Source organism: Dipodomys ordii, unplaced genomic scaffold (genome assembly GCF_000151885.1).
Source record: "Dipodomys ordii isolate 6190 unplaced genomic scaffold, Dord_2.0 Scaffold64, whole genome shotgun sequence".
Taxonomy (NCBI): Eukaryota; Metazoa; Chordata; class Mammalia; order Rodentia; family Heteromyidae; genus Dipodomys; species Dipodomys ordii.
The window spans coordinates 3186933-3214086 of NW_012267280.1; the positions used below are offsets into that span (position 1 = coordinate 3186933).

Below are 27154 nucleotides of genomic sequence, written 5' to 3' on the forward strand. Positions count from 1 at the left end.
GGCCCAGCCTGGAGCCACATTCACCCTGAGCACTTTGGGGACAAAGTGGGGCTAGGTGGGTGGAGGGAGCTGGAGCAGCACCCACCACAGGTAAGTAAGACAGGGAATGGAGCTAGGAGTTGGTGGCGTAGATGAGGGGACTCATGGCTTGGGAGACCAGGTAAGGTCAGATGTTTGAAGGCCTTGAGGTGTAGGAGTGTGGTAAGCCAGGAGGTGTGTGTGTGTGTGTATGTGTGTGTGTGCACATGTGTGTGCATATGCACGTGCGCAGAGGACTGTGTTGTCAGAACCACTGTGTATGAAGCTGACATTGTGGGTGATGTGCTGCTAGGAAACCCAAGGAAATCTTGAGAGGGTACAGGTGAAGACTGAAATAAGAATACAAGGCAAGAGCCAGGCCCCAGTGGCTCATGTCTGTGATTCCAGCTTCTGGGAGGCTGAGATCTGATGACCGTGGTTCAAAGCCAACCTGGGCAGGAAAGTCTCTGAGACTCTTATCTCCATTGAATCACCAGAAAATTGGAAGTCGTGCTGGGCCTCAAAATGGTAGAGCACTAGCCTTGATCAAGAGAGCTCAGAGACAGCACCCAGGCCCTGAGTTCAAGCCACACAACCGACAAAAAAAAAAGAAAAAAGGAATGAAAGGTGGCTCACGCTTGTAATCCCAGCTACTCAGGAGGTTGAAATCTGAGGATTGTGGTTAGAAGCCAGCTGGAGAGCAGGAAAGTCTGTTAAGACTCTAATCTCCAATGAACCACCACAAAGCCAGAAGTGGAGTGATAGAGGGCTAGACTTGAGCACAAAAGCTCAGGGACAGCACCTAGAGGCCCAGGGCTGGTGCGCACATGTGTGTACACACACACACAACTCCAGACTTTCGAACATAGATAAACAAAGCTTTATTGGGGGGGTTGCAGGGGTGATCAGTTGGGGCAGCCGAAGACCACCATGTTCTCGGTGAAGGCACCCAGGTCCTGGCACTGTTTCTGGTTCTCTTCATCCTGGCATTCCTCGGCTTCGGGCCACAGCTCCACCCATGTGTCCTTCCCGATGATGTAGCTGGTGCTGGGGGCAGGGCGAGAGGAAGGATCAGAGGGGCGTGGCCTTTATGGACATACTTTATGAATGGAAGGGGCTCAGTGGGCGGCACACGGAGGGGGCGTGGCTTTCAGGGCGGGGTTTGTGAATGGGATGGGTCTAGTGGGCGTGGCCTCCTGGAGGGCGTGGCTTCCATGAGGGCCAGGCTAAGACAAGTGGAAGGGCTGGCACAGGCCTGCACATGGCAGAGCAGACACTCACTTGGGCTTTTCCCCCCAGAGGTCGGAGGAGAGACCCCACATGAGGTAGTGCTTCCCTTTCTGTATCTTCAAGGCCTCCCTGCACTTGATGTGGCTGATGAACCTGCGCTCCTGTCCGGCCTGCACTTCATCGGAACCTGGAGTGAGGGAGAGGGTGGGTGAGCCTCAGGGACACGTGGGGAGTGGGGCAGGGGAGAGGAGGGGGGCACGGGGCACAGAGCTGACCTGACTTGATGACCTGCTCGATGAGCATTATGTATTCGTCGAAGTCATCTGACAGATCGATGGCGACCACCTTGGTCTTGTACACTGCGGTGGGGGTGTGCAGAGAGCAGAGCAGGACGTCCCGGTTACCATGGGGACACCCTCACCTGCAGGGGGGCCTGGGGCTTCCTCATCCCCACGCAGGGCCGTGAGAGGTTGCAGCCGGTCACCTACAGTCCACCCTCCCCGCCTCCCAGGAGATCACCCAGTCAGCGCCCACGCACGGTGACACCCAGAGCATGCACCCAGTTTCTGCTACCCACAAGTACAGTCAGAGACACGAGGTCAGTGCCTCACAACCACTGGCACTGTCCTGGACAGCTAAGATGGTATGCAGCTACAGCCAGGCACACCCACACACCCAAGTTCCCTGTCACTGGCAGCCCTGATGCACACATACCCACACGCACCACCAGAGCCATGCACTACAGCTGGACAGTTCTAGTTACTCCTGTCCCCAGTTCCCTGGGACCACTGTCTCACACACTCACCACTCAGCACAGTAGCTCATGTAGTCACCCACACGGTCACAACCACTGCTGTACAGCCTGAAGCCAGCCACAATCACCATTGCCCCCAGAAACAATCCTTCACCATTATGCTAACATGACACAAGCCCTCTGCCACCCCACAGCTCACATCCACCAGCCCCACTCACCGTAGTCCACCCCGGGCTCACAGGCCTTGTCCAGCCGCTCATCGAGGGTGACCTTCCCGTCCGCCTGGTGCATGAAGCAGTTCTCTGTGGGCGGGGCAGAGATGAGCTCACTGCCCGAGGTGTGATTGGTTCCTGGGGCTCTTCCTCCTTGTGCGCCTCCCACTCCACGGGGGTCCCCCCACTCCACGGGGGTCCCCCCACTCCACGGGGGTCCCCAGGGCACCCACCCTCGGCACAGCGGCATACATCCCGGTGGCAGAGCTTGCTCAGCATCCCGTCCTCCTTCTCCGGGTGGTAGAAGCGTGTGCAAGACTCCTCTGGGGAGCACGGTGAGGAGGAGTGAGAGGGTCTCCCGGCCCAGGCCCCAGGCTGGCAGGCTCCCACACCAGGGCGCACGCCTTACACCTGGACACGCTATGTCCCCCAGGCCTCAGATCCTTGAGGTCCATTGATCCCCAACTTCCTCATCATCCCTCAGACTTTGGGACCTTCTCCTCCACTTTGTTCAACCCCTGTGGCCCCTGCTAAAAGATTCCGAGGATGCTGGGAACCCCAACTTTCAGATCTCAAGGACCCTAATGCCCCCACCTCAAGATTCTAGGACTCTCAGAACCCCCCAGAACTCCCAACTTCAGGTCCCCCAAACTTTTATCCCCCCACACCACCTTGGATCCTTGGATTCCTCAGAACCCCAGGACCCAGAGACTCCGGGGCCTTGCACAGCCGCTCACCCAGGTTGTAGTAGGAGTAGACCTTGATGGAGCCAGGCTGGATGAGCCCCACATTGAAATGCTGGTGGACTTTAAAGGACAGACATTGTTCTTCAGTGTGCGAGATCTGAGGGGAGGAGAGATGGTCATGGGGAGTTTGGGGGGAGGGGGCTCCGCTCTGGGTGCTGACCCCTGGAGCAGTGCTGGAGAAAACTGAGGGGTGGGGAGGTCATAGGTCATGCCCACCTGTCTTCCCAGCTATGGTGGGTTACGAAAAATAGGACTATAGTCCAGCTGGCCTGTGCAAAAAAAAGTGAGACCCATCTCTCAAGAACCAGAGTCAAAAAAGGCGGGGCTGGAGGCCTGGCTCAAGCCCTGGAGCACTGACCAGCAAAGGCAAAGTTTTGGTTTTTAGGGGTATTTTTTTGGTTGTTTTTTCTGGTCGTGGGGCTTGAACTCTAGGCCTGAGCCCTGACCCTCAGCTCTTGGGCTCAAGGCAAGCACTCTACCACTTGAGCCACAGTGCCACTTCTGGTTTTCTAGTGGTTTTTATTGGAGATAAGAGTCTCATGGACTTTCCTGCCCAGACTGGCTTTGAACTGTGATCCTCAGATCTCAGCCTCCTGAGGAGCTAGGATTATAGGCATGAGCCTCCAGCACCCAGCCAAATGCAAAGTTTTGAGTTTAAACCCCAGTAGTACCAAGAAGGAAGGAAGGAAGGAAAGAAGGAAGGAAGGAAGGAAGGAAGGAAGGAAGGAAGGAAGGAAGGAAGGAAGGTAAAGGAAGGATGGATCTTGGGTGAGATAAAGGCAACTCATCAAAGTAGGAGGGGAACTATTAGAGATGTGGAAGAGGCGGGATAAGAACTCTTTAGAGAAACAGCTCAAAGCACATAATACATAGGTATGGAAATGTCATCACGAAACCCCTTACTTGGTAACAGTTTGTTCTGGTGTGTCAGCCATTCCTGTGGCTTGAACTCAGTGCCTGGCAGTATCTCAGAGCTTTTTTTTCTTTTTGCTAAGGCTAGTGTTGTACTACGTGAGCCACAGCTCCACTGCCAAATTTTTGTGGTTAATTAGAGAAAGGAGTCTCATAGGACTTTTTCTTTTTTATGGGTCATGAGGCTTGAGCTCTGTCCCTCAGCTCTTCAGCTCAAGGCAAGTGCTCTACCACTTGAGCCACAGCACCACTTCCAGTTTTCTAGTGGTTTATTGGAGATAAGAGTCTCATGGACTTTCTTGCCACAGCTGGCTTTGAACTGTGATCCTCAGATCTCAGCCTCTTGAATATCTAGGATTACAGGCGTGAGTCACCCGTGTCAGGCTGGCTTCTAACCTAATCCTCAGCTCTCAGTCTCCTGAATAGCTAGGATCATCGGCATGAGCCATTACCACACCTGGCTCAACTAAACACTTTTGGTAAATGAAGTGGCTTTTTCTCAAAGGTTGTACAAAACCCTGGCAAGCAGTAGAGGGTGAAAGTGGAACTTGAGGTTGGGACATCAATCAGTCATGAGAAGATGTAGAAAGCAATCGCAGGGACCAGGTGCTGTGGCTCACACCTGTAACCCCAGATACCTAGGAGACAGAGACTGGAAGGATTGCAGTTTGAGGTCAGCCTGGGCAAAAAAAAGGAAGAAGTTAGCAAAACCTCCAATCTCAACCAAGAAGCCTGATATGGTGGTTCACATATATAATACCAACTCTAGGAGGTTGTAGATAAGAGGATCAAAGTCCAGGCCTGGGCCAAAACAAAACAAATTAAGAACTTATCTGAAAAATAATGAAAAAAAAACTTGTAGGTATAGCTTAGGTTTAGGAAGTGTAAGGCCCTAAGTTCAAACTCCAGTACCATCAAAAAAGCAATCCTGGGTTGATCATCTTGTTTTACACCCAACAGCACAGGTCCTGTCTTCTTGATCTAGGTTAGCCTGACCTTGGAGATAGAGACTAAAGGAGAAGAAAAGTCCAGCCAGGTAAGGGTCAGGGTGCCCATGGGAGCCCCCGGGGGTGGGGGGAGGCGCAGAGGAGGAAGAATGCGGCTTTACCTTGTCCAGGTAGATAATGAGCGTGTTCTTGTTTGAGAAGGCTTTGCTCAGTTCGTACTTGGAGATGTATCTGTCCACGCCAGTGCTCAGCTGGGGAAGGGTGAGGCTTGTCAAACATCTCTCCTTGACCCTTTCCCTCTATTCTTAAGATTCCAGACCTTTTCCCCAGCCTTCCAAGCCCTCATACCAGTTCAAGGTCATCTATGTCAGGGGCGAAGCCGGTCAGCATGGATATATCCAGAATGGACATAGTGGCATCCTCCTCCCCCAGGTACCTGGGCAGGTCAAAGAGAAGGGATTGGGGTCCTAGGGTAGGGCCAGCCCCAGGTTCTGCACCTGGGGGGGGTCATCTGGTGAGGGGCTGATTCCCAGCCAATGATCAGAGAGGAATCCTCCATTCCTCAAGATGGGAAAATAGCATCTGCTGTATAATGGTCAGAGTTCAGGAGATTTCACACTGCATTCAACTTCAGAGGTTCAAATCCCTGCTACAGGGCTGGTGGTGGGCCTAGTGGGAGAATGCTTGCCTGGCAAGTACAAGAGCCTGGGTTCCATCCCCAAAACTGCCCCCCAAAACAACAGTGCCCCAGCTCTGTGTAATGCTGGATGTGCTATCTGACCCTCTGTGCCTGTGTTCTTTCAGAAATGAAGACAGAAATACAGGAAGTCCCTACTCTGTAGGAGTCCAGGACATGAGTCAGTGAAATGCCATGGGACCCCAATGACATGGTTTAAATTTTGGTACCCCAGTATAGTCATTGGAATCATACACCATACAAGTTGTGTTGCTTAGCTATAGTCAACACAGATCACTACGTAAATGGAAGATAAGATCACCATCAGTGACCAATCACATCGCTATGCAAATAGCAGATGAGCTTCATAGCCATTGACCAATTATATATGCAAATAGCAGATGAGCATCACAGTCAATGCTTAATCACAGCATTCCTCCTTGATTGACCACTGGGCATCCATTATGGAAGCCACACACAGACAGCAAAGTGTATAGCTGTGTTGCCTTCTCTTCCTGTGATCAGCCTACACAGAGGTGGATCGCTGAAAGATACCTGACCAACAGAGATGAATAGGCTGCAAAGAGGTGAAGCAGTGAACTTCAAGTAGATATGTGGGGTTACACGAAGTAGATGTCACACATGAAGTGCATGAAGTCAGTGAAGGTACCAGATAAAGAGAAAGACATCCTGTAGGGGCAATGCCAGGGGAATCAGCTTCCAGTGGGCCTCTTGGAGAATTTCATGACCTGGGAAACTCCAAGCTGATTCAACCTTTTTTTTTCCTAAGCTCTTTTTTGCTCAAGGCTAGCACTCTACCACTTGAGCTACCACTTGGCTTTCTGGTAGTTCCTTGGAGATAAGAGTTTCATGGACTTTCCTGCCTGAGCTGGCTTTGAACTGCAATCCTCAGATCTCAGCCTCCTGAGTAGCCAGGATTACAGGTGTAAGCCACCACTGCCTGGCTCTGATTCAAGCTTTCATGAAGCTTGCCGATCTTCGTGCATAGGAAATATCTCCATCCCTATTGTCAGTTCTATTCACAGAACTTTCTCCACTGTGTTGGACACTGAACAAAAAAATCCAAAGCAAATCCACTTTTATTCTTAATGACCACATGATCAAATCACCCCCTCCATTTTCCAGAAACTTCTTTGTGCATGCTAAACACATGCGCTTCTCCTCAGCCACACCTCCAATTGTTCCTAAATCTTTACAACTGGTCTGACACTGTGACAGAATATTTTAAAGAATAGAATGCAATTTTTCTATGCATCATTAAGATGGTTTAGGGGCTGTGGCTCAGAGGCAGAGCACTTGCCAACATGGGCTAGGGTTCAATTCCCACCACTGTGCTACCTTTCCCTCCCCACCCCCCACCCCCCAAAAAGGAAAGAAAGTAAAGAGGAAATCTTGTTGGAAGTCCACTCGCCCAGCATCTTACCTGGTACAGATGTCAAGGATCATGGATCTCTTGGCTTCCTGGGGCTTCTTGGCTAGAAAGACAGAAGGCAAGAAGGACAGAAGGTTTTCTTGGGCCCTGATTCAGCATGTGTCCCCATGATCATCAGGACACAGGCAGGTGGCTAGTTGGAAGGGCTCTTATTCCTATTACCTGTGTCGGGGGCTGGCCTGATGGTTGCCCTCAGGTCAAATTTCTTGCAAGTGGCTTTGGCTTTGGCTTTGGCATGGTACATGGTCACCACCTGGCAAGACAGCAGGGGACACAAAATCCTGTTGGACTTGGGGTGACTGAGCACAGGGTAAAGAGGCGAAGAGATGATGGGACAGGCAGGTATGCCCCGCCCCGTTCCTCCCACCCCTCCCGCCCCCCTCCCTGTCCTTACCGACAGGGTGCCTTGGCCTTTTCCTTTGGCTGTTAAGGAGAAGCCCTCGTTTTGCTTAGTCTGTGGAGAGAGAAGCTGGGTTAAGGGGCAGCCGGGGCCTTCGCTGACTCTGATGACCTTGGTGGGCATCTGCCCATCCCCTCCTGGCGGGTGGGAGGGGGAGGGAGAGGATGGAGAGGGTGTGACCCGGGTGGCTGTACCTGATCTGACCGCAGGAGGCCACCATATTCCCACAGAAGGCGGTGAACTACAGGGTTACTCCGGCTGGGCAGGTTGATTGCCACTTCCATATTTAAATCCTTGTGGTCAGGGACGACTGTTTGATATTGGGCCAAGGCTTGGAACACCATGAAAGTGGCCTAAAAATCCATGAAGAAGGTGGATGAGCGTCTGGGAACTTGGGAGGTACCAAGAGAAAAGACTTGGCTTTAACCTGGACCAAGCAACCTAGCAGAAGGAGGGAGGTAAGATGGAGGTGTTGGACATGGATTACATGTCCCAGAACTCTGACTGAGAGAGACCCCAACTAGAGCTTGCTGACCATTTGCCTGTGGCCTTGACCCATCACAGAGGAAAAGTAAGTTTGGAGGTCATAGCCAAGTATAGTGGCTCACACCTGTAATCCCAGCTACTCAGGAGGCTGAGATCTGAGGATGGCTGTTCAAGGCCAACCAGGGCGGAAAAGTCCCCAAGAGACTCTTATCTCCAATGAACCACCAGAAAACCAGAAGTGTGGCGGTGGCTCAAGTGGTAGAGCGCTAGCCTTGAGTAAAAGAGCTCAGGGACAGTGCCCAGGCCTTGAATCCAAGCCCCAAAACTGGTGCCAAAATAAAATAAAGGTAGGAACATGAGGCCTTGAGTTCAAGCCCCATGTACCCCCTTCGGATAGCAGAGGCAGGATTGAGTGTCCACTGGGAGGAAGCTGCTGACACCATAGTCTTCAAGGCACAGAGAGAGAGGGGAGCTGGTGGGACCGAGAATGGAACCTAAAACCCTCCAGTGAGGCAGGGGAAGAGGGAGAGCCTGGTGGGATGAAGACATTGGCCTAGAAGCCCCCACGGGGGAGAGGAGAGACCTTCCTTCCAGAACCCTCTCAGGGCTGTGGATCTGGGTCCTGAAAAGATGGTATGGGGGTACCAGGAAGAGGTGCCCAGGACAGGGTATAGAGCTCCCCCTCCCCCCTGTGGCTTGCTCAGCCCCCCTCTCCCTCCCCCTAGATGGGTAGAAGAGCCCCCCCCCAGTCTGGGTGGGTCCCCTTGTTTCACATGCCTGGGTGGAGCCGTAGCCACCGCCATAATATCTCTGCTCATTGAGCCAGCGTGCGACTGGGGGCACATAGTCAAAATCTTCCAGGGCCAGCAGGGCCAGGAGGGCGTAGGACGTGGCCTCCACGTTGTACAGCTGATGTCCAGGTTCTTCCCAGCGATTGCGTTCTAGAGAGAGGAGGGGCAACACCCCAGCCCCGCTCCAGCTCAGTGCCCGTGAACCTGAGGATGGCTCAGCCAGGCCTCCTGGTATCCCCAACGGATTGATCGACCGATCGGTACTGACTTGCAAACCCTGGGCAAACTTTCCTCCTCCATCGGACACACACACACACAGGATGAACGATCAAGGGGTATGGAATGAATGATCAATTACTATGGCCAGCATCCCAGCTCAGCCTGGGGCCATCCATCCAACTGCTCAGCTAGGAGCCTACAGGCTGGCTCAGGGAGATCGCCCTGAAACCCCAGCCATGCCCCCCACCAACCCGCTTTTGACCAACCCCTGCCTCTCACCTTTGGCAGTGCCCAGAAACTTATTGAGGGTGGCACCCTCCAGCTTGCCCAGCAGTGCCAGGGCATAGCCGGCGATGGCCACGGTGTAGGGCCTCTGGAGGTTCAGGTAGCTGTTCTGGAGGAAGTCCCCTGCTTTCGTGATGCTGCCCCCTAGGCTCTGTGAGAGAAATGACAGTCAGGCAGACATCACTGCTTGCACCAACCCTGCACCTGTACCACATCCAGCGGCATGCCCACAAGTGTGTAACAAGACGGTGGGAAAAGCCGGGCGCTGGTGGCTCACGCCTGTCATCCTAACTACTCAGGAGGCTGAGATCTGAGGATCAGGAGTCCAAGCCAGCCCAGGCAGGAAAGTCTGTGAGACTCTAATCACTAATTACCAGCAAAAAGCTGGAAGTAGTGCTGTGACTCAAAGTGTTCAAGGTTCTAGCCTTGAGCAAAAAAGCTCATGGACAGCGCTTGGGCCCTGAGTTCAAGTCCCATGATGACACCACCACCACCACCACCACCATCACCACCAACAACAAAGCTCTTCAATCTGGACACGTGGTGGCCCTGCTCTTCCTCTTCCTCCTTCTCCTCCCCTTCCTCTTCTCTCCTTCCTCCTTCCCTTTTCTTTCCCTCCTCATCTTCTTCCTCTTTCTTCTCCTCCTTTTTTCCTTTTCCTTTCTCTCCTTCTCCTCTTCCTCCTTTTCCCCCTCTCCCGGGCTTGCACACACTTTGAGCCTGTCGTGCATCCACTCACTGAACCCAGCAGCTCAACTTAGAAGAGAACTCAGAGCCTTGGAGCACAGGAATGTGCGGCAACACTCCCCCCCCCAACACACACACACATACCGCCGTGGGGGTGGGGAGGGGGCACTTACGTTGACCTGCCCTTCACAAATATCTTTTGCCTCTTGCAGTGCGATGAGAACGAAGGCTGTGAGGGCCACTTCAGCCTCCTTGGCATTCCGGTAGCCGCCCTGGGTTGGGAGGGGGGGCAGAGAGCAGGGTGTGAGGATAGGTGGCCATCAAACTGCCTGCTGAATCAGGGGACCTGGGCGTGGCCGGGCCTCCACTCCCCCTGGGACTCTCCTCCCTCAGCAAGGTTATCCTCTTTGGTGTGGATTCATTAAATTCTGTTTTCACCCTGGGAGGTCAGTAGAAGGAAGCCCCCACTTCACCCAGGCTTGGACACAGTGGTGAACACAACGCTGACACTGACCCCTCAAGGGGCCTCTCAAGCCAACCAGCTGCTCTCTCCTTGGCTCCTGATGGAGCAGAACTGATCTGGTGGATCCTGATGAGCTCACCACAAATGGAAATTAAGTAAAAATGCATTTCAGGGTGGGGCATGGTGATGTACCCCTATAATCCCTGCTTACTTAAGAGGTAGAGATAGGAGGATCAAGTTAGCAAGACTTTATCTCGAAGAAAACAAGCCAGGCTCAGTAGTAGTACCTGCCTGTAATTCCAGCTCAGTGGGAGACCAAGGTAGGAGAATGAAAGACTGAGGCTGGGATGGGCAAAATAAACCAGGAGACCTTCTCTGAGAAACAAACTAAAAGCCAAAGGACTGGAGATACAGATCAAGTGGCCATGCAAAATAAAATAAAATATACTCAACTACCAACCACATCTACTTTGAACGTGCCCAGGGTACCACCAGCTTCGGGCTGTGCAGAAGCCTTTTTCACGAAGTCTATCTTAAGACCAACTGTTGCCTCATTCCTGAACTTGTGGAGATGAAGTTTGTTTGTTTTTTTAAATAAGATTCTACAAGCTTCCGTCTCACAGTGGCTCTGCAGGCGAACGGCTTTTGAGTGGTATTTACGTCCCTGCCCCTCTCTCCCTCCACCAGGTGACTAGGGCAGCCCCTCCTCCTCTTGTTCTCTGCCCTGCCCCCCGCATCCCGCTCCAATGCAGGCCCCTCACAATCATTTCTTGGTGGATCACGGGCCCATCTTCTTGGAAGATGCCGTCGGGCTTCTGCTTCTCCAGGATCAGCCATTTCACCGCCCCACAGAGCACCTGGGAGTCGATGGCGATGAGGTTGGCCGCCAAGGAGAAGACCTTCACCACGTAGGCTGTCAGCCTGTGGAGGAGAATGTGAACCAATCAGCGCTGAGATCCAGAGACTGGCAGCCCAGCCAGCCATTGAGCGGAGAGGGGGCGGGGCCTGACCAGGCCAGCTCAGTTGGCCTTTCTGAGTTGGGTTAAGCAGGTGTTTAATGATGCTTGTCAGCCCACCGGTCACCCAGCTAGCCTTTGAGGTGGGCAGAGGGGTCCAGGACTGGGTTGCACCGGGCTGTTTGGGTCAGGTTGGCCAGGATTCAGCTGCTGTTGAGGCGAGTTGCGAGGGGAGGCCCTGCAAGTTGACTGTCCACTCACCAGGTGCTGGGTGCCCGGTTCAGGAAGGCGGCGTAGGCCATGCTGGGTTGTTTGAAGGCCAGCTGTTGGGTGTACCCTGCCGGGAAAGAAGAAGGTCAACAAAGGAGCAGGGCAGGGCTGGCAGGGGGCCGTTGCCAGGGAGGAGAGGGTTGGGGCCTGTCTGGGACAGAGGAGATCTCAGAGGCAAAAGGCTTCCTTAAGGGAGAGAAACCGAATACGAATCAGAGGGGAGTGCCCAGAGAGATGTGGGGCGGCATAATAGGGGAGAGGCCCCACCATGATGAGGGGAGGGGCTTGGAGAGCACAGGATACTATTCAACGTGGGGGCTGGGGTTGGGAGGGACTGGCTCAGGGAGGAGAATTCGGGGAGAATCAGTGGCAGAATGAGAGGAGGGCAGAAGTTTCTAGAAGTGAAGAGGTGTAGGAAGGAAGGGTGTAGCATTGTAGGGAGGGGTGAAGTAGGGCAGAGAACCTGGACAGCAGGGGTGGAGCCTTGGGCGCAGGGGCGTGGCCCTGTGTGCAGGGGGCGGAATCAGACAGAGGAAGGGTGGAGCTATTGGCAGAGGGGCGGGGATTTGAGTGGAAAGGCGTGGCCTCAGGTGCAGGGGTGGAGTCTGGGCAGGAGGGTGTCTTGGTAGAAGGGCGTGTCCTTGGGTGGAGGGGGCATATCCTTGGGTGCAGGAGCAGAATCTTGGGCCAGAACCTTTCACAGGAGGGGTGGGGCTTTGGACAGGGGGTGTGGCTGTAGATTGAGGGCGTGGCCTCCGGTGCCGGGGTGAAGTCTTGGAAAGATGGGCGTGGCATTAAGATGGGAGGTGGTGTCTCAAGCAGGGGCGTGGCCTCAGCCTCAGAAATGGGCTCAGCCTCAGAGGAGCCTGAGGCCCCACTCCAGGGGTGAGGGGCACCCACCCTTCTTAATGAGCTCCAGCGCCTCCTGCCGCTTGTCCAGGCCGAACTTGTCCCATTGATTGGTCTGGTCCAGGTAGTGCACGGCAATGACGGTGGGTGTCATGCCGATCATGTTCTGTTCGCCGCAGCCCGAGGGGGTGATGATCAGGTGCTTCAGGCGTTCCCCATCCACGGCATCCTCTGTCATCTGCGCCACTGGGGTCCCTACAGCCAAGGACGGAGGACACTGCTCAGATGACCCGGGGCTGGTGGTGATGAGGATGAAGCTTCAGGCCGGGGCTGGGCCAGCAGCCCAGGGACAGGCAGCAGCTGGGAGATGACTGGGGTGGGGATGGGGGTGAGCATGTAGGCCAAGGAGGCTGGTACGTCACATACAGGGGCACCCTCCCCAACGATGTCCATTCTCACCAGAAGCAAAGTTATTGTGTTTAACTTTTGGTGCTAGAAGAGCAGAATATAGTATCTCATTTAACCGCCACAGTCACCAGGTTCTTGTCCTAGAGCCTCATAGCTCTCAGGTAGAAGGACTCTTCTTGTCCCCCCCCACACCTCCATCTTCTTCCATGTAGGCCAATGATTTGCTGATTTTCTGGCTGGCTGTGTGTGTGAGTGTGTGTATGTGTGTGTATACCTCTACTGGGGTTTGAACTCAAGGCCTTGTGCACTTGGCTTTATTGGTCAAGGTTAAGCGTTCTACCACTTGAGCCACAGCTTCACTTCTGGTGTTTTTGTTGGTAAATTGGAGACTCAATGGCCTTTCCTGCTTGGTTGGCTTTGAACCACCCTCAGCTCCTGAGTAGCTAGGATTACAGGTGTAAGCACCAGTGCTCGGCCTCATTACACTTATTTATCAGCAAAAGTTCTTTGCTGAACTGAACCAAGGAGACATTTATAAAAGATACCCATGAAGGTCTCATTACTGGGGGTGAATTGGAGGAGGGCAGCACTGTGGTTCTACCACTCCAGCATGATGGGTGGGTCAAGGGGTACGTCACCTTGTAGGAGAATGCTGGTCTCAGAATCGGTCCCTGGAACTTGGTCACTGAGGTCTGCAGGTGGCACCTCCTCTCTCTGGATTCCACCTGCAGGGGGGAGTGGAGCGGTGATACCAGCCCTTCCCACTCCCTCCTCTGCATCTCCCTTCCCCCACCCATGGCCATTTGCCTTACCTTGGCCAAGGTGTTCTGGGTCTAGTGTTTTCACAGCCACTGTTTTGTTGACTCTGATTCCTTCCGGCTTTTCAGGTGGAGAGGAGTTGAGTGAATCAAAAGACAGACACATGAAGAAACCGTCAGCAGAGAGCTTGTTCTGAGGCTGACTCTAGCAAAACAATGTGTCTCCCTACATCTAGCTGTGTGACAGAGGGCCCATTACTTAACCTATCTGGGCTTCAGTAGAGAAGGCAGCTGGATGTTGGTAGCTCACACCTGTCATCCTATCTGCTCAGAAGGCTGAGATCTGAGGCTCAGAGCTCAAGGCCAGCCCAGGCAGGAATGTCCAAGAGACTCTAATCTCCCATTATTCACCTGTAAGTGGAGCTGTGGCTCAAGTGGTAAAGCACCAGCCTTAAGTAAAAGAAAAAAGCTCAGGGACAGTGCTCAGGAGGAAGCAGTACCAAGAATGCCTTAGGCTTCTCTTGTGGATATGCATCACGAAATTACAAATGCATAATGAAATAATAAAAATCTCTTAACGTCTTACTGCATTGTGTCAGCGCCTGAGGCTAAAGGAAATACGTGTGGCACTCCATATAGGGTATGTGCGTGTATGTTTGCACACGATTAGCAAACACTTGACCACTGAGGTTCCCACCCCGGACCTTTATGCTTTTCTTTTTTTTTTCAATAAGGGAAAATTGTGCTTTTATATCTTAGCCAGTCTGAATTATGCTCTTCCTATTTATACCCCAGATTTGTTTGATTGAGATGATGAGGCCTCACTATTTTTTTTTTTCCCTCAAATGTCAATCCTTTCTATCTCTGCCTGCCTTCTCAGTAACTGGAATTACAAGCATGCACCACCACACCTGGCTGTAACTGTGATCTCCATAGCTGACCTTTATTTAGTACTCCTTCCCCCTCCCCCCAAATTTTTAATGTATCCCTGGGACCTCCCTTATCCAAATAATCCTGGCTCTGCTTCTGGGTTTCTGGAACTCGGGGACATTGTTTCTGCGCTGGATATCATGATTATATGGCGATGTCTCAGAACTTGGGGTCTCCATGCTGGAGACCAGACATGGACTCACCACGACCTTCAGGGTCTTCTTGACACCGTCACTGATGAAGTAGTTGTAGACGGCCGCCTTGACCTCTACCTCCTGCAGGCCGATCTTCAAGGGTACCAGGATGTAGGGGATGGGCACCGAGGACTTGGCCGGGATCTCCACAGTCTGGTAGTAGCGCTTCTTGGCGGTGGCCAGGCTGCAGAAGGCCGGGTTGTGGAGTAATTCCACCCTCGCCTGCCAGGAGGAGTGAGAGGTGAGACCAGCTACGCATACGCATGCACATCCGTTCCCCTCCCACCCGGACCTTTCCAGCACCCACCTTGAGGGGTTGATCCCGGTAGTTGAAGAGGACCGCTCGGATCTCCACCTGCTCGTTCCTCACCACCGAGTAGGGCAGCCGGAGGTCAATGAAGAAGTCCTGCATCACGGTCACTTCATAGGGGTCAGCCACGCAGATGCCTGGCCACACAGAAACAGGAACCCCAGGCGTCAGGTAAGGGAGAAGGGCCGGGTGGCCAAGCCAGGCCCCATGGTTGTCAAGTTCTTTTCCTTTCAGCACCACTGCGACTGTCCCTAGCCATCTGTGCAAAAAGCCCAGACTAAACACAGGCCAAACAGCATCCATTCTACATGGAGGGGGGTGATGGGTGGGGAGAGGGCATTTCTCTCCCCTTGGTGGAAATAGAGGGCTTCCAAAATACTCGGGTGCCTCCCACGCAGATGGCCCTCATCCTCCCCCACCCACCCCATCACCAGTCTCAATGCTAACTGGCCTCTTTCTTTATTTTATTGACATTGATCTAGTCTAACTCAGTTTCGACTGAGTGTTTGCCGGTAATGGAGCTTGAACTCAGGGCCTGGGCACTGTCCATGAGCTTTTGTGCTCAAAGCCAGCACTGCCACTTGAGCCACAGTTCCCCTTGTGGCTTTTTGGAGATTCATTGGAGATAAGAATTTCACAGCCTTGGGCTGGGAAGGCGGCTCAGTGGTAGAGCGCTTGCCTTGCATGCATGAGGCCCTGGGTTCGATTCCTCAGCACCACATAAGCAAAAAGAAAAAAGCCGGAAGTGGCGCTGTGGCTCAAGTGTTAGAGCGCTAGCCTTGAGCTGAAGAGCTGAGGGACAGTGCCCAGGCCCCAGTGTTCAGGCCCAATGACTGGACCCAAAACAAAACAAACAAACAAAAAAAGAATCTCACAGCCTCTCCTGCCTGGGCTGGCTCTGAACCACAATCCTCAGCTCTCAGCCTCCTGGATAGCTAGCATTACAGCGGTGAGTCACAAGTGCCTGGCTTCTATTTACATTTTGAGTATTGTCTTCATCGTAGATTTTTAAATATTTTTTTTTTTTACCAGTTGAAATACTGCACTAAAACTTTTGATCAATTAATGAATCAGCATGCTTTTAAATTTTATGTATGAGTATAGTTCCTCCCTCTTCTTCCCCCTGGCTCCAGGCCAGGCACAAACATCCTTAGTTGACCAGGATGGAAGGGGCTTGGCTGATGAGGGATGAGGGCGGGGCCTGGCTGATGAGGGTTGGGGGGGCTCACTGGCCTGCCATAGGTCTGTTGGCCCTAGGCCACAGGTGCACAGGAAAGCAACACGATTTGTCCTCTTTGTGACTTTCACCATATGACCATCCGTGTTACAATCCCACATTTTCTCCAGTTCCTCTTTCATGATTTCCTAATTGCTTTGTCATCTCTCTCCTGTGGACATCATCCAGCCTTGAAAGGGTTTTTGGTTGTTGTTGTTTTGTTCGTTGCTTGGTTTGTTGCCAGTCCTGGGGCTTGAACTTTGGGCTTGAGCTCTGTCCCTGATCTTCTTTGGCTCAAGGCTAGCCCTCTACCACTGAGCCACTGTGCCATTGCTGGCTTTTTCTTGAGTACTTCACTGGAGATAAGAGTCTCCTTCTGGGGCTGGCTTTGAACCACAATTCTCAGATCTCAGCCTCCTGAATACTAGTACAGGTGTGAGCCACCAGTGCCCAGCTGTAACCTTTTTTTTTTTTTTAAGCATTGTTCATCCCTATGATTTAGTTTTCTTTTGGGATCGTATCCAGGGAATCGAGTGTAAGTTGTTGCAAAATAGCCCACATGATTCCTTTGGATGAGACGAGAAAATACTGGCAGTGCCTGGGTTGTTGTCTTACCTTTTTTGTCAGACAAGCTCACAGCCAGTATCTCCCAAGTGGTGATGGTGTCTTTCAGATAGATGTTCATGACGTTCGTGGAGATGCTAGGATGGGGAAGAGAGGCCAGGCCATTATGGAGAGCATCTAGCAGGTGGAGGGGGAACCTGAGACTGGTTGAATGGCCAGGGCTGTGTGTGTGTGTGTGTGTGTGTGTGTGTGTGTGTGTGTAGGTAGCCCAGCTCCTGGGTTTCTAGGCTGGGCTGTGGGACTCCTTGGTAACTCTAGAGGACATAGGAATTTGCACATGTGAGCAAATTAAGTGGATCAGGGGTACCCCCGCCATACCCATTTTTCTCTGGCTCCTTTAACTCCTCTATGATCCATAGCCAGCTCTCTGGAAAATGGGTTCTGGAAATGATGTCTTCTTCTGGGATTATGTCCTCATCCAGGATACCTGAGGTGGAGAGAGAATTATTTCCCTCAGGGAAGGGGGACACACCCAGGTCGTGTGTGTGTGTGTGTGTGTGTGTGTGTGTGTGTGTGTGCTTCTTCAATGATAGTTTACCAAAGCATTGTGCTTTTCAACAACCACCATTTTGGGTTGGGGGCGTGGCTCTAAGGCTAAGGGGCGAGGCTACACCTAGAGGCCTGGCTTGGGCTCACTCGGTGAGGGCTCAGTATAAGAATCAAGGGCAGCGCTTGCCTTGCATGCATGAGGCCATTGGTTCAATTCCTCAGCACCACATAAGCAAAAAGAAAAAAGCCGGAAGTGGTGCTGTGGCTCAAGTGGTAGAGTGTTAGCCTTGAGCTGAAGAGCTGAGGGACAGCGCCCAGGCCCAGAGTTCAGGCCCCACAACCAGTCTCCCACCCCAAACAAAAAGAATCAATGGTGTGTCTCACATTGTGTGTGGGGGGTGGCTTCCATAATAGAGTGTCGGCCTAACGAGCGTAAGGCCGGGAGTTCAAACCCCAGTATTGAAAAAAAATTAAAGTAAAATAGAAACCAGTTTGATCATCAGCAAACACAGGGACTAAGGATCAGCGCTGGCTGGGTCTCCTGAAACATACTGGCCAGAATTTAATTTGACTTGGTCTCCATAACAACCAAATAAGTGGAATTCCATAGGTGCCTAACTCTATTCATGTTGTGGAATAAAATCCAGTTGAGTACCTTTGAGTAGCAACGCTGAAACTATTCTTTGACCTCCAATTGACACTAAAGAAAATTATGCACTTTTTGGGGGACACACAAACACCCATGTGGCTCTAAAACTGTATCCCAGGAAATCAAAATTTAGTCTCATTTTCCTCTTTATGAAAGATACCTTTCCAAATTTGTCCCCCCCCCCTTTTTTTTTTTGTTGGTTGGGCCTGAACTCTGGGCCTGGGCGCTGTCCCTCAGCTCTTCAGCTCAAGGTGAGCACTCTACTACTCGAGCCACAGCGCCACTTCCGGTTTCCTGAGTGGTTAATTGGAGATAAAAGTCTTTCCTGCCTGGGCTGGCTTTGAACCTCGATCCTCAGATCTCAGTCTGAGTAGCTAGGATGACAGTCTTGAGCCACCGATGCCCAGCTCAAATTTGCCTCTGGAGAGGGCACCCAAGCCTGTGGCTCAGGCCTCTCGATCTAGTTACTTGGGAGGCTGGGGATGAGAGGATGAAGGTTTAAGGCCAGCTCTGGCAGAAAAAAAAAAAATTGACTTGAGAATCACTTTTATCTCTGGTCTCTCCTTCCCTTCCTTTCTTCTCTCCTTCCTTCCTCCTTCCCTCAGGTATGCACCCCACTCTAGATCCCAGCACTAGATCCAGGTCCTTCTGCACCCTCCCTTCCCCATACAGTCTGTTCTTGCACTGGTAGGGGTACTTACCCAGCAGACAGGCATACTCTTCAGCCTCAGGCAGAAGCCTGTACCAGGTAAGTCCTCCCTGGACCTGGACAGCACCTCCTCCCTTCCCCCCTCCACCCCGAACTCCCTCTCCCCAAGTGTGACTCACTCCTGGCCAGGCCCAGCGGGTTGTTTCGCTTGAGCTGCTCCCGCATCTTGGCGAGGTAGGTGCAACAGTCCAGGAAGGCCTTCACGCAGGCCTCTCCCTGGGAGATGAAGGTTGCCCGGCGCTGACAGGAGAACCTCATGGGGTTGTCTCTCATGCCGTCCTCGCAACACTTCCGAAGCTCCTTGCTCTTGTACTGACCGGCTGTGGAAGCGCAGACCCCGAAAGAGTCTCAGCCAGGATGTCCCCTCCCCCATCAAAAACCAAACAACAACAAGAAAGTGGCAGGTCAGACTCCAGGCAGAACTTCCCTGGGTCAGCCCTCTCCTCTTCCATCTGGATTCTCCAAGTCCAGGCTGGGGTAGGGTGGGGGGCAGGCTGGGGGACCGGGACGGGAGGGGGAGGGAAATCCCCACCTTTGTCCATCCGTTTCTCCATGAGCTGCACAGAGCGGCGGCGGCGAGTGGCTGGCTTTGGGCACTCTGGTTCTGAGGGAGAAGATGGACACAACACCTGTGGGGCGGTCCTCACCACCACAACCCTGAGGTCAGATGTGACTGAACCCATGTGGTTAGCAAAGACACGCTAGACATACTGGTGGAAGCTGGACTCGAACCCAGGGCTCCTAGGGTCTGGGCTGGAGGCACCTCCCTCCCTATGCCTCCCTGCAGCAGTGCGGTGGCCTCCTTACCTGTCCTCTGGGCAGTCTGCAGCCCTTTGCTGGTCTTGAACGCCAGCCCTGCATCCTTGAAGACCCCAGCATAGTCTGCCCCACTGCCCGGAGTGCAGCCGATGTCTGCCCTCTCCACCACGTCCCAGATCTGCATGTCGAGATGAGGTTGTCAGAGGGCCAGGGAGACGGGAGGCCAATATGCCTCATCTACCTTGTCCAACCATCCCCACTCTTTTTTTTTTTTTTTGGTCAGTTGTGGGGTTTGAACTCAGGGCCTGGGTGCTGTTTGTCTCTGAGCTTTTACCCTCTGGTGCTCTACCGCTTTGAGCCACAGCTCCACTTCTGGTTTTCTGATGGTTCATTGGAGATGAGAGTCTCAAGGACTTTGCTCCTCAGGCTGGCTTTGAACCCTGATCCTCAAATCTCAGCCTCCTGAGTAGCTAGGATGACAGGCATGAGCCTCCAGCGCCTGGCTTCCATCCCCACATTTATATCTAGGGTTCTTTGGTGGTGCTGAGGGAGGACCCCGGGACCTCACAAATGCTCCTCTGGAGCCGCACCCCACCCCATCCCAACCCCGCGGGCTCCCATCCTTCACCTCGGCCATCTTGTCTTCCACCGGCCAGCAAAGGATGCACGCACCTTGCTCTGGGACAGTTTGTTCTTCTTATTCAACACGTACACACCCTTGTCCACAGCCACCAGCCCCACGTGGGCCCCACGGTTCCCCTCGATCTTCAGGGTCATCTGCTGCCCGGGTAGGGGCTGCCGGTCATCCTTCCCACCACCTTTCACCACCAGCTGTGGGAGGTTGGAGAAGAGGAAGGAGGCATGAGGCTAGGAGGTCCAGGCTGGGGAGGAAGAAAGGAGAGGAGGAAGGGAGGGAGAAAGGGAAAAGAGGGGGGGAGGAGGGAGGGAAGGAGGAGAGAGAGAGAGAGAGAGCCCCCTTCAAGGATCCTTAGGAGTACTCACCGTGCCCACACACGAGTCTTTGACATCCACCCACACCGAGTCGGCCACAACCTCTCTCTGGCCGCTGGCGCCCACCAGCGTGTAATAGGCCACCACGCGGAAGGAAGGAATGAAATCTGAGGTGATGCTCAAAGGCAGCACCACAAGGTCCTGGCCAGCTTCTCTGGCCTGGCGGCCGGCCTTCAACAGCTTGCCTTTGTTCATGATCTGGGTGGACAGGAGAATCAGCAGAGGGAGAGGGAGGAGGGCTGGCGAGGCGCCCCTGGGGTAGGGGAGTGGGCGTGGCTGGGATGACCATGGGTGGGGCTTGGAGAGGTCCTGGGCGTGGTCTGGAAGGGAGAGGCGGGGCCACTCACCAGGTAGGTGTAGTATCGGATCTTGGCATCCTGGCCAGCGTCTGTCCGCAAGTGGAAATTGACATTGAGTGTCTCGCCAGGCTTGAGCTCGGTCCGGGACACAGACAGGTGCAAGTAGTTGTTGGAGTTGTGCAGAGTGCTGTAGGGCTGGGCCTGCATGGTCCTGCTGGCCTGCCGGGCCTCTGGGATCCCCTCCTTCTTTGTGCGAACCTGGGTGGGCCAAGAGGAGAAAGTGCCTGGTGTCCCCCACAAAGATGCCACGTCGGAATCTCTGAGACTTGGGACCTCAAATGCTTTGGTCTTTTAGAAGAGGAGCAGCAAAAGGAAGAGGAGGAGGAGGAGGAGGAGGAAGAGGAGGAGGAAGAGGAGGAGGAAGAGGACGAGGATGAGAACGAGGAGGAGGACGAGGAGGAGGAGGAGGAAAGGGAGGAGGAAGAGGAATAAAAAGAGAAAGAGGAAGAAAAGGAGGTGGTGGAAGAGGAAGGAGTAAAAAGGAGAAAAAGAAGGAAGAGAAATGGAAGGGGAGAAAGGGCAGGCGAGGGAAGTAGAAAATTGAAGGAGGAGAAAGAGAAAAAGAAGAAGAGGAGAAACAGGAAGGGGAGAAAGAGAAATAGAGGAGGAGGAGAAAGATGGCTCTGAAGAGGAAGGAAGAGGCCACAAGCCAAGAGATGCTGGGCGTCTGGAGCGGGAAGTGGCACAATAAAGCTTCTTTCTGCAGCCTCCGTGGGACAGGCTGCTGCCAGGCCTGGACTCCAGGACTTCAACTCCCTGACACTGTAAATAGCCAATGGATCCTTTTGTGCCATTTCTCCCAGGCTTCCAGACTCACCGTGATGGTGAGGGGCTGCCGGCTGTTGGGCGTGTTGATGCTCAGCTTGGCCACGCCGTCATCTTGGGTGAGCGACTGCACTTGGTTGCCCTGGGTCACCACGGGCACCCGGCGGGCTGGGGAGCCGTCGGGGTTTGTCACAAACACCTGTGGAGGCAGGGGCCGGTGGGCTTGGAGGCGTGGCCAGTGCTGGGGGGAGGAGGGGGGGTAAGTAGAGCCACTCTGGGTCTCACCATGAGGTCGAAAGGCATGGCTGGCTTGAAGTACTTAGGCGTCTTGGTGAAGTGGATTTGGTACGGGGAGGTCACGATGGGGATTCCGTCGTACTCAGCCTCCACCATGTCGCTGCCTGGGAGGTACCCGCCGTAAGGACCAGCTCTCCTCTCAGATTGGGGTCCACACACACGCCCCACTTCAGAGGGCCTCCTCCCTCAATTTGTAATGCCCCTTCCCTCTGGCCAGGCCTCACCTGAGTGCAGGATGACCGTGACAGACACATACAAGGACTTTCCCACCAGAGCTTCTGCACTGGATGGCTCCACCCCATCCAGCAGCACCTTCCGGCTCAGCACAGCTTCCCCAACACCATCCTCGATCTGGGGGAGACAAGGGGTGTGGCTCAGGAGAGAAGGAATCCAGAGGGAGTTTGAAGGAGAGGGGTAGGAGATGGGGGAGGGTCCAGCGAGGGGGGACAGAGGAATGAAGAGGGGAAGGGAAGAATGAATCCAGTGTATGTGCTATGAAACTAGGCAAATTGAGGGGAGGGGTGGGAAGGGAGGGGGAGAATGATGGCAGGGGTGACATCCATAGAAACTGACGCGTTGAATGGCAACCCATTTGTACAACTAAAGATAACGGGGGGGGGGGGGGGGGGGAAGGAAGGAATAAGCAGGGCACCAGAGGCTCAAACCTATCATCCTAGCTACACGGGAGACTGAAATCTGAGGATTGTGGTTTGAAGTCACCCTGGGCAGGAAAGTCTGTGAGCTTCTTAGCTCCAGTAGCTGTCCAGTTAATCAACTGGAAGTGGAGCTGTGACCCAAGTGGTAGAGACCCAGCCTTTAGGAGAAAAGCTAAGGAACAGCGTCCAGGCCCTCGTTTAAGTCCCAGGAGTGGCACGCACACACAGACACAGACACACAGACACACAGACACACACACACCAGCACTAATTAAAGTTTAAAGATAGGGACTCTGAAAGGGAGGGGCTTGTATGTGGGCGTGGCTCCAGAGAGGAGGGACTTGAAAGGGAGGGGCTTCGTGGGTGGGCGTGGCTTCCAGGAGAAAGTAAGCACTTGGAGAAGGGTTTGATGATGGGCGTGGATCTATTTACAAGGGAGGGGCTTGTAGTGGGTGTGGTTCAGAAGGGACAGGGCTTAAAGGGAACAGGCTTGTGGATAGACATGGATCTGGGGCCTCTGGTGGGGTGGCGATGGAGGGGCTGGAGGATCCCCTATCAGGTACCAGAACACGAGTGAGGGAATGGGCCAAGGAAATCTTCTGGTCTCCATCCTGGACCCCAAAGATGACAAAGGCTGCTCCTTCCACATTCTTCCCATATAAGAACCTAGAAAGCGGAGAGACTTCAGCTCCTCCTTCCGGCCATGGCTGATAACCCAGAGTCCCTGGCCCCAGCCTGTGCCCCTCACCTGGCGGTAATGGTGACTTCCAGGCCATTGGGGTCATCAATGTAGTAGAATTTCTCTGCAGGCTCCACCAGGACCTCAAAACTGGGCAGCACTGGGTGTGTGTGGGAGGGGAGAAATCATGTTGTCTAGGGTTGGCAGCACCAGCCCTAGGGCGCCACCACCCGGGGACCCCTCTTACCATACTCCTTCACCTCGAATGTGGCCGAGAATACCTGCTGTGGGGTGTGCTCATAGTAAGCCTTGATCTTCCATTGTCCCATACTGAGGGGGAAGGTAATGCAGGAGAGTGAATGTACCCTCACTCTGTATGGAGGACCCCCATCTCCCTCTCCTGGGGGTGGGGTGGGCCCCGAGCCCCCTTCTGCAGGGAGAGCCTGACATACTTGACTAGCTCTGGGATTTTCCAGGACAGGGACAAGATGCCATGCTGGTTTAGAGAAGACCGTGCGTCTCTCTTGATCTGGACACCTTCAGGAGTCTGAAAGCAGACAGAAAGAGATGTGGGATCATGTAGATCTTGGGAAGCTCCAGCCCCCTGCGCTTGTCTCCTTCATCTGTCTCTCTCCTCCCTGTCTGCAGAGACAACAACTAAGAACAGGGTCCAGAGACAGATCCCTGGGTTCAAATCTCTGTGGTGTCACTGAGATGCTGTGTGACCTTTGGACAAGTTACTTAACCTTTCTGGGCAGCCTATCCTATGTGTAGACACACAAGATAATGGCTCCTGCCTCACTGGCCTGGGCCAAAGCTCATTTGTATCGCTGTCTCTCTGGATAGTGTTAATCACTACCAGATCCTAGGTTGAATATTTCATTAGACTGAGACTCACACTGGAATTCTTGATCACCTAAAAGCCTGAATGAATTTGGTGAATAAATATGCTCTGCGTGGATCTGACAGCACTGAGCCTCTTATGAGGAGGTGTTTCCTTCCAGTCACCTTAAAGCTAAGCAGGGTCCTTCAGACATGTCACCTGCCTGCCTTTGCCTGGCTTTAATAAGCCCACTAGACAGTTCTACAGCGAACAAGTCTCCCTTTGTCCTTCTTACATTGTGTGTGTGTGTGTGTGTGTGTGTGTGTGTGTATTGAGGATTTGTAACTTTCAGGGAAGCCTCACCATATAACTGAGATTTTGATGACATTTGAGCAGGGACTTGCAGGAGGTGAGGGGCCATGCTGTGTGGATATTTTGGAGGAAAAGGGTTTTCTGAATAGAGAGCACAACCCATGCAAAGGCCCTGGGGCAGGATAGAGCCTGGTATGTTGGAAGAGCAGTGAAGAGGGAGAGAGTTGGAGAAGAGACACAGGGAGAGGATGGGAAGGTTGTGCAGTTTTGGAGAGCTTAGGCTCTGCCCCCGAGGAAGGTGGGAGCCACAGAGGGCTGTGGGCAGGGGGAGGGACTGCACAGGTGATCATGAGAGCTCTCTAGCTGCTGTAGACTGATCATACCACTGAGATTTACCATCTGCCATCATCCTTATCTCCAGAAGAAGAAACTGAGGCCCAAGGAGGTGAAGTGTCCAGAGATTTATCCAAAAATCAAGATCCAGGGGTGATGACCTGCCCCCGGGTGCTACCTAGGTCTCTACTGGGCCCAGGCTTCTCCTTTTGTGTGCACCCCTGGGAACCCTCTTTCCAGGGCCTCCTTCTGTGCCTCGGGGTCCAAGCTGGATGTACCTCAATGGTGATGACAACGGTCTGGCCAACCGGCAGCAGCTTGTGGTCCACGGTGAAGATACGGTAGAGGACTGGAAGAGGAGGGGACAGAAGAGCCTGGTGAGCCCCTGGGGAGCCCCAGCCTGGCACCCCGCCCGGCCTCTCTGGTCACCCACAGCCCTCACCTGTGGAGCCCGGGGTGTAGATGGTCTTGTCGGTCTGGATGAAGAGGTACCCGCTCTGAAGGCTGACCAGCACCTCCTTCTCCACCTGTGTGGCCCCGAAGTTGGCCTGCACAGTCACGTACTGGTGTCCCTTGTTGGACCTGAGCTCTTTGCTGGCCGGGATCTAACCATGGATAAGCGATTGTGAGGGCTATGCTCCAGGGCCCACCCTCAGGGTGAGGGGCTTAGAGGGAAGAATGGGGTGCAGGGGAGGGGGGGAGGAAGGGAAAGAGGGGACTTCAAAGAGGCAGAGCTTAAAGAGGAAGGGCCCATAGGGAAGCAGAGGGAGGGACTTAGAGGAGGTGGGTGGAGCTTATGAAGGGGCGGGGATTAGAGAAAGGAGGAGCCCAGAAGGGGTGGAGACAGAGGGGAGGGCCTTAGAGGAGGTTGAGGTGGGAGTGGTTTAGAAGGGGCGGAACTTGGAGAAAGGCGGGGCCAGAAGGGGCGGGACATGGAGGGATGGGGTGGGTGTGGCTTGGAAGGGGCGGAGCTTGGAGAAAGGCAGAGCCCAGAAGGGGTGGAGACAGAGGGGAGGGCCTTAGAGGAGGTTGAGGTGGGCGTGACTTGGAAGGGGAGGGACTTGGATAAAGGCGGGGCCCAGAAGGGGAGGGACTTAGAGGAGGTGGGTGAAGCCTAAAAGGGGAGGAGCTTATAGAAAGGCAGAACTCAGAAGGGGCAGAGACAGAGGAGCTGGAGGTGGGTGGAGCTTGTCAAGGGGTGGAGCTTAGAGAAAGGCGGGGCCGAAGGGGAGGGACTGGGTGGGCGTGGCTTGGAAGGGACGGCGCTTGGAGACAGGCAGGCTCCGGAAGGGGAGGTACTTAGAGGAGGCTGAGGTGGGTGTGGCTTGCAGGGGGCGGGGCTCGGGTCTGGGAAGGGGTGGGGTTGCTGGGCCTGGGGCCCTGGCCGACCCAGGGCCCCGGGCGGGCGGCACAGGCTCCCGGCTGCGCCCACCTTGATGGTGACGCTGCCCAGGTGGCCGGCGGCCGCGGTGAGCACAGTCTTCTCACTGGACAGCACTTGCTTCTTGGCGGGGAAGTCGTGGACGGTGACGGTGACAGGCAGGTCGCCCTGCACGTCGTGCGCCTCCAGCACCACGGTCTCCTCGTTCTCCAGCCGCAGGACGTTGGGGCAGATCAGCGAGTACCTGTGGCAGGCGAGGCGCAGGCGCAGCTGGCACCGGGCCGGAGGCCCCTCTGCACCCCTCCCCCCCAGCTTTGCTCCCTGTCCGGGGAGCGGGGAGGGGACCCCGGGATGGCGGTGGGCGGGGGCCCTGCGGGGGGGGGCTGCCGGTGCGCATGCCCGCACCGCGCTCTCCCAGCGTGGGGCCGTGGGGGGGCTGCTCCTTCCGGCAACTGAGCCCACTGCGCCCCCCCCCCAAACCAGCAAGCAGCCCCTCCGCCCCACGTCTCCTGACTCCCAGACCACCCCCCAGAATCAGCAGAACCCCCAAATGCTCAGACACCCCCAAAGTATACATGCAAACCCCACAAACACTCAAATGTCTACACCCCAAACCCTAGAGCAAATTCTACATATCCAAACCAGTCCTATAAGTATAGCCTCCGAAGACTCACCCACCCCCAACCTTCATCAGCCCAAGGACCAGGTCCCTACGGTGCCACCCCTAAAGCTGACAACTCACAGGGGGTCCCCCAGGGCCAGGGGGAAGCTGGTTAACAGCAAGAGCAGCAGGTGGGGGCCTGTGGCCGGCCCCATGGTGCGGGGTGCAGGGGTGGCAGAGGGGCAGAGGGATGGAGGACAGAGGGAGAGGGTGGGCAGGAATGAGTGAGGCTGGGGAGGCTGGCCTCTTATCTGGTCCTGGCCTCTCCCCCTACTCAGCCTTCCTCCTCCCATCTGGAGGCCCTGCCCCTGCCGGGGCTGCCAGAGATTTCTCAATACCGTTTCCTAACTATTTGAAGCCCTAGGGCCAACCTGTTAGTGGGGTGAGTGACCCAGGCTCTTTCCCCACCCCTGTCCTGTTCTTTCTCCTGTTCTTTCTCCCGGTCAAAGTCAAGGCCAGATGGTGAGCTAGAACAAA

General features: G+C 54.2%; 1 protein-coding gene across 1 annotated transcript; it reads right to left on the minus strand.

Moving 5' to 3' along the window:
- Nucleotides 1–875: 875 nt before the first annotated feature.
- On the minus strand, nt 876–26889 carry C3 (complement component 3). Its single transcript, XM_013022821.1, has 41 exons — nt 26759–26889; nt 26068–26260; nt 25078–25240; nt 24914–24984; nt 23620–23714; nt 23415–23497; nt 23237–23327; nt 23052–23154; nt 22057–22183; nt 21821–21936; nt 21588–21734; nt 20759–20968; nt 20403–20609; nt 20073–20231; nt 19449–19578; nt 19174–19245; nt 18761–18961; nt 17113–17221; nt 16786–16871; nt 14952–15091; nt 14654–14866; nt 13575–13641; nt 13401–13487; nt 12406–12609; nt 11497–11572; nt 11041–11200; nt 9990–10088; nt 9124–9280; nt 8612–8775; nt 7543–7701; nt 7343–7402; nt 7111–7201; nt 6940–6991; nt 5168–5255; nt 4981–5070; nt 2952–3057; nt 2448–2537; nt 2221–2304; nt 1524–1607; nt 1300–1435; nt 876–1065 (listed from the first exon to the last, which is right to left on the minus strand). The coding sequence occupies exons 1-41, from the start codon at nt 26830–26832 to the stop codon at nt 924–926; spliced, it is 4986 nt and encodes a 1661-aa protein (XP_012878275.1). The 5' UTR covers nt 26833–26889; the 3' UTR covers nt 876–923.
- Nucleotides 26890–27154: the final 265 nt, after the last annotated feature.

What these genes read in the sequence shown, in the direction of transcription:
- C3 (XM_013022821.1), bottom strand. Translation starts at nt 26,832, where the DNA reads ATGGGGCCGGCCACAGGCCCCCACCTGCTGCTCTTGCTGTTAACCAGC. An exon ending in ACAAACTGTCCCAGAGCAAG is followed by an intron (nt 19,579 to 20,072) that starts GTGCGTGCATCC and finishes CTCGACATGCAG; the next exon opens with ATCTGGGACGTGGTGGAGAG. An exon ending in GCAGACTGCCCAGAGGACAG is followed by an intron (nt 19,246 to 19,448) that starts GTAAGGAGGCCA and finishes CTTCTCCCTCAG; the next exon opens with AACCAGAGTGCCCAAAGCCA.